This window comes from Misgurnus anguillicaudatus, unplaced genomic scaffold (assembly GCF_027580225.2).
Source record: "Misgurnus anguillicaudatus unplaced genomic scaffold, ASM2758022v2 HiC_scaffold_29, whole genome shotgun sequence".
Taxonomy (NCBI): Eukaryota; Metazoa; Chordata; class Actinopteri; order Cypriniformes; family Cobitidae; genus Misgurnus; species Misgurnus anguillicaudatus.
The window spans coordinates 7,598,928-7,606,149 of record NW_027395279.1 but is presented as its reverse complement, the minus strand read 5'-3'; the positions used below and the strand labels follow the sequence as shown (position 1 = coordinate 7,606,149).

Sequence of the window (7,222 nt, the reverse complement as noted above, 5' to 3'; positions counted from 1 at the left end):
AAAATATACAAAGTAGAAAATTAGCTGTTCCAAAATAGCACTCTAATAAAGTAAACTAATCAATAGCACACTTTAAATGGTCATTAGTGTTACTGCAAGTATACTGAAGTGTATCAAAATTAAAACTATTTTTTTACTAGGGTTGATTCATGAGTTCATTTTTAGATCAACAGTTGCGATCTGAACATGTAATGCACATCGAGGCGAACAATGACGCAGAAGTTTAAATGAAAACTGCAGCATATAGCCTACAACGTTACTATGCAAACGTATAAATCGCAATTGAGACTTTACAACAGAAAGTCCACTCATGTGTATATCATTACTCCACAGATGGAAACGGTTTCTTTCCAGCGTGAATTCTCACGCGTGCATTAGGGCGAAATTTTCTTTTGAAACTCATTAATAGCATCTGAATGGTTTATCTCAGTGTGAGTTCTCATGTGTGTCTTAAGATGACTTTTATTTCTGAAACACTTTTCACACTGAAGACAAGCAAAAGGTTTCTCATCTCTGTGAATTTTCATGTGTACTTTAAGGTTGGGTTTAATACTGAAACACTTGTTACACTGAGTGCATGTAAACGGTTTCTCTCCGGTGTGAACTCTTGCGTGAATCTTAAGGTTAGTTAGTTGTGAAAAACTCTTTCCACACAGATGACACACGAAAGGTCTCTCTCCAGTGTGGATTATCGTGTGTGACTTAAGATTGCCTTTAGTTGTAAAACTCATTTCACACAGATGACATGCAAATGGTTTCTCTCCAGTGTGAATGGTCATGTGTGTCTTAAGTTGACTTTCATCTCTGAAACACTTTTCACACTGAAGACAAGCGAAAGGTTTCTCATCTCTGTGAATTTTCATGTGTGCTGTAAGGTTGGGTTTACTTCTGAAACACTTGTTACACTGAGTGCATGTAAACGGTTTCTCTCCGGTGTGAACTCTTGTATGCATCTTAAGGCTGGATAGATATGAAAAACTCTTTCCACACAGATCACATGTGAATGGTTTCTCTCCAGTGTGAGTTCTCATGTGTATCTGAAGTTGTTTTGTATTTAGGAAAGTCTTTTCACACTGATGGCAAACGAATGGTTTCTCTCCAGTGTGAATTTTTATGTGCATTGCGAGGTATGATTTGCTGCTGAAACTTTTCCCACAGCGATGACACGTGGGCTTCTCCTCACTGTGAATCATCAAGCGATCCGTAGGAAGTCCATCTCTTTTCAAACTCTTTTCACACATTTTGTTTCCTGTTCTTCGAGTTCCTTTCTGTGCAACATTCTGTATTGTTGTAATATTATGATGCGTTTCATCAGCTTTATTCAGTTGATGATGATTGTCCTTGTTTATTTCCATCATCATATCTAAAATAAACACATTAAATAGTTAAAAGTCATGTCATGTATTTGTTCCTCATCATGGTAAAATGTTTTGCTGTAGTTATGCAGCTATTTGCCATTAACTGTAGATTTAAATTGATGTTATTCATGGAAAGAGTTTGTTCAAAGATAAATGAACATTAACCATTCAAACGTCTTTGTCTTTACAGAATAAAACTATAAAATAACAGCTTTATGCAAAGCATTCTGGCAACCAGAAATCCTCATCAACCTTTTTCAGTATTTTTATCATCAACATAATTTTCATTTAACTTTGAACAAACTCTTGCCAGTAAATACCATACAATCTAATCTACAGTAAGTTACTGGCAAACAGCGGCCACTAATACTGTCTTTTTTTCTACAGAAGTTTTTACCTTTATGTAGTAAGTAATCTTACTTATTACATAAAGGTAAGTAATATCATTATTTTCATTTCCTGTAATTTGCTGTAAGTCAATCTCCAGTCTTATAGTTTACCTATTGGAGCATTGCACTTTCAAAGCCAAAGTCATGGATAATTTTCCAAAGAACAGTCATTTAATCCACTGGAATTTGCTTTGGATAAACCAGTTTACCTAATGTTTAAATGCAATTCTACTGAATCTATTATGGACGTATTTATCATGCATTTAGTTACATTTTTTTTCTCTAATCAATTTGAATGATTTTCTGTACTTGTGATTCATTCCTCAAGCATCAATAATTAAGATTGAAAAATAAACACCAACCTCTTTGTTCTTCAGTATCTTCAATCTTTATTCTGCATGGTTGTGAATCTCTCATCTTCTCAAGCTCTTCTATCAACACCAACAAGAAGTCATGAAGCTTTCAGTATGGAGTGATTTCTCTCTGAGTTTGACTCCAGCATTTATTGGTGGATTGCTGTAGGAGGAGCTTCACTGAAGGTCTCAATCACTTTGGGTGTGGCTGGATTAAGAGAGGCTTATAGTCAAAATGTTATAGACCAGTCGTTCTCAACCCATTAGGGGCCCTCAACAAACTTTCAAGAGACTCTCAAGAGGACTTAAATTATCCAAAATAAGCATTAAAATAGGTTAAAACAACCAAGAATGAAGAAAAGTTTTAGTGATTGGGTATTTTTGTAAGAAAGGTTGGGAATCGCTGCTTTAGAGGAATCTATTTCAGGATTGAATCAGTGAAGTTCTTTGGTTTATGTGAAATAAACATTCACCTGCTTAAGTCTATTTAATCACAAAGTGGTTATAAACATTGAAGAAATGTGACTGATTTTTATAGAAGAAATACTGATTCAAATCTACTGCAGAAAAGCACCACTTTAGTAAATAAAATATTAACCCGTGAAAATTCTTAGAAAGTATATTAAATAGGTAGTTCAATCCAAAATAAAAAAATCTGTTATCATTTCTAATTTTCTTATTTTTTGGGTTATCTCTTTAATTGTTTTTGAGAGCCCAAATTAAAAAGTCTTTCTTTTCAGTTTTTAGGAAAATTCATGAATTGTCAATTTGTTTTACATTTCTGAGCAATTAAACTCATTCTCTTTGACCCCCCAAAACTTGAGAGTTGACAAACTTGTCACATACTTTTTATGACATTTTATTACCTCAGCCTATTTAAACCAACTCTATATCACGCACATACGTGACTATTTCACGTATGGACCAACGTGAAAATGTCATGTTTTGCCGCGTTTGAACGTGAGCATGTCACGCTTTTCTGTTTGTGTCACTGTCACGTATTGGTTACTCAACTTTTTTGTCCTATGTTCAAACCATTGTCGCTTCGGTTTAGGGTTAGATTTGGTGCTTGCGTTATATGTCACTTTAAGTATTTGTCACTTTAAGTATTGGTTTATAAAAAAAGATACAAGACTTATTCTTTTATATTTTCTTAACTTTAACCAATTGTCGCCTGACCCTAAACCGAAGCGACAATGGTAAGAAATTAGGACAAAAAAGTTGAGTAACCAATACGTGACAGTGACACAAACAGAAAACGTGACATTTTCACGTTGGTCCATACGTGAAATAGTCACGTATTTGCGTCAGAGGAGCGCGAGAAAAACTCGAGACAGATAAACTCGACAGATAACTTCCCTGCGCCTCGTCCATTAATTGTATGTAGCAGGAAAAGTTATCAGTCTCTTAAATATATAAGATGTGAAGGTTTAAACTGACTGAAATGCGTGTCTCTCACAGTGAATGCGTGAGACTTGAGAGTCCTGTGAATGTATTGTTAATCTCCGCGATTAACTTGTCCTTTACAGACATTGCAGCTTGGAATCTTAATTTCCTGCGCACAGATTTCGAAGTGCTTTTACACAAAAGGACATGTTTGCGAATGTCTTGACTCTTTGCACGCGGGTGCACTTCCGGAAAAATTGGGCGAAAAAACACAAAAAAAAAAACGGCCGGTTGCCGATCGCGGAAAAACCGTCCGGTTCCGATCTCTGGCCGGTCAACCGGTGCATCCCTACTTTTATTGACACCATACAATCAGGAAGTAGAGAGCTGTAGTCCAAACCGGCCTTTAGCTGCTTTAAATGGGACTTCTGTTAAAGAAAATATATCACTTGGCAGTGAACTTTGAGCGTTATCATATTGCAGGTATTATATGCTTTAACAGCAACATTACACACTAACTAAAGTTTGAAAATGGGATCAGGAAAAACAAGACCTTTAAAACGGCATGTTGGTGAGTAGGGAACTATCCCTTTATTGTTTTTTGGACCCCAACTTGAAAAGTCTTTCTGTTCAGTTTTTATGAAATGTCAATTTTTATAACATTTCTGAGCAATTAAACTCCTCCTCTTTGAGCCCCCAAAACTTGAGAGTTGACAAACTTATCACATACTTTTATGATATTTCATTACATGCCTCAACTTATTTAAACACAAACATGTGCTTTGCATATCAATTTACATGAGAGCTTACAATGAATTGGGTATAAATGGGAACTATCAGTCTGGAATAATGGGATGTCAACAGCTCCATTAACACTGATGTGACTGAAAATAAACATTTCAAGACGGCTAACAGCTCTGTTAACACTTCTATTAACCACATGCTTGTGCAGAATTCAGAATTTAATTGGGAATGACTCCCGAATTCCAATTTAATTCTTGAATTTGAATTGATGTCAAAAACAGAATCTATAATTACTATTTCAATTAGAATTAAAAAAAAATCGACCAGACACAATCACGTGTTTACTGGAACAGCCCTAAATTATAAACCTCTTAAAGCACGTAAAATGTGTGTGTGAAGTGAATGAGTGCAATCTATGGAATGCCATTTTCTGCGCCAGCCCTTATTTAGAAACCTGAGCTGTTTTGGAATTCGTTTAAAATTTAAAAAATGCTGCTAATGTCAAACTTCTTTTATCCAACTGTAAAAAAATGACATTTTTAGTTTTTTTTACTACACAAGACCAGAAAACCTTGATAAAATGCTGCACTCTGATAATAAAATATTCGTTAATAACTCCGTGTGACTTCGGTCACAGATGATCTTTTAATTACTTTAAGTTAAGCTTTATTGTCAATCTAGGTGAATATAAATTTAATCAGATAAAGTAAATAGATAAAACATATGAAAATGTTACATTTTAAAAGCAAAATTTAAACTGAAGAGTACTATGACATGAATTGCAATTAACATAAAAATAAAGTAAGTAGGCTAAATAACAACTGAAACATTTGAATTAAATATTTCAAATTACCTTATTGTTTAAAATCATGTTGCTTGTTTTGAGCTAAGTCAGAACTGATTTTTAAATAAGCATACTGTTAATTGAAATTTTAAACGAATATCTGCTTATTTACAGTTTTTTACGATTGCTATGACAGATTTTTCAATACTTTTAACAAGTTTTCAAAACTCTTAACACAGTTAGCACTACATCCACCTATGTAAGCTATACTATTAACACATTTCTTGTTGGTTTAACACAAAATGCATATAATTAACACAAATTTAAAATGCTTTAACTTCTTTTACATACAAGCTCAAACAAGACCAAAACAATAGATTTTTAATGTCAAATTTACAAATGCTTTCACACAGCATGTCAAAACAGACAACATCATGTGCTAAACCTCACTTATAGTCAAAGTAAACAGCTGTTTATATGATGAATTGAAACATAAATATATTTCCTGTATTTTATTCCATTGGGATTGAAAAAAACTTATTGTACCAATGCAAATATATAAATCACAGCTGATTCCCACCTAGGAAACACACTCAGGTTCTTTCAATTGCACGACTATATAGTATAGAATAGAGTAAAGGAGGGCCTCTTTAGGTCGATCTTGTGTGGAAAATGAAGAATATGAGCAACACAAACAATACTGTAAGATATATGTCTGCACAAGTCAACGGAAGACCACCAGGACAAGGGAGAGGTTTTCCTCCAGTACCACCTGGATGCAATAGATGGTGCATTCACAGACATCACAACTGAACACTGTCAGAGGTGGATAAGACATGGCAAAAGATTCTTCACAAGATGCCTTGCCAGAGAAAAATCAGGTGTAATGTGAATGAGAACATGTGGCCAAATAGAAACGCAATAGAGTAGATGATGAGATTTTCTTTTTTGCTTTATTCTTCAGTGGCCTTTTCTGTTTGTATTTTTTATTTTTACTTTATACTGTAAATGGCAATAATACTGAATATGTTTGTTATCTTAAAGTAATGTCCTGTTGTAAATACTGTAAAGTCTTTACTGCAGCAATTCTGTCTGTCTACTTTTTTCATAAACTGTACTCTAATGATTTATTTGTCTTGAATTTCTTCAGCAAAACAAACATAATGCATGCATTTACTAAACCCAACTAAACAAAAATATAAACAAGTTTTCAAAAGAAACTGCAGTGCAAAACTCAGGACAGACTGACACATAAAATAATGCAGTTTTTGTTTTTCCATCTTATGTTTGTGTTTTTCATGACATTGTGTTATGATTGACTAAATGTTTCTGTTGGAAGAGAACATGTGTTGGTTATTTGGCATAACAAGATGATTCGGGGACATATTTACAGTATTTTGGTAAACAGTGTGAGAGTTTAGTTTACAATTTGTGATTTTGAGCATGAAATTAATGATTTTGCAATTTGTGTGTTTTATGTGTGTTGCTGCGTTAAGAGTTATGAAAACTTGTTAAAAGTATTGAAAAATCTGCCATAGCAATCGAAAAAAACTGTATTAATTTAGATAAAGATTAATGAGAAAGTTTTTTTAAACAATTCGTTCTGTTCGCGCAAACGCTGTATAGACATAGATAATAACGATCTCAGCAAGTTTGTGGTAATGCTTATTATGCTTTCGTGAATTCTTGTCAAAACGTATGTTTCTGAAATGTCAGAAAACGTACAAATTACTAGAGTATTTGAATCGCTAGATGAGGGATTAATGTAGGCTACTTGGTTTTTCTGAAAACCTTCATATATATATATATATATATATATATATATATATATATATATATATATATATATATATATATATATATATATATATGAAGAGTTTCGTTGCAAAACGAGAGAACCACCGTTTTTTTTTTTTTGTTCAGAAATCGCGTTTTTGGTTGTGCATTCCAATTAATTTCAATGCAACTGCAGTTTGTTTGTTTTGATTTAAAAGCTTCATAACTTAAAAATACAGCTAAGTAGCACCATAAAACAAAATAATAACACGATAACATAATAATAAACATGTTTTGACAAAATTGTAAAAAAATGGATTTATCTCGTTTTGCAACGAAACTCTTCATATATATAGTAAAGAAGTTTAAGTTGATTACAATGCACAATACCACAGTAAGATGTTCCAATTTAACACAGAAAAGTACACGAAA

General features: G+C 33.3%; 1 protein-coding gene across 1 annotated transcript; it reads right to left on the bottom strand.

Annotated features, from left to right (window-relative positions):
* Window positions 1–2,305, bottom strand: LOC141362934 (uncharacterized). The gene is made up of 2 exons (XM_073865217.1): window positions 2,110–2,305; window positions 1–1,363 (listed from the first exon to the last, which is right to left on the bottom strand). Exons 1-2 carry the CDS (start codon window positions 2,162–2,164, stop codon window positions 375–377), a joined length of 1,044 nt encoding a protein of 347 aa, XP_073721318.1. The 5' UTR covers window positions 2,165–2,305; the 3' UTR covers window positions 1–374.
* Between the last annotated feature and the right edge of the window lie 4,917 nt (window positions 2,306–7,222).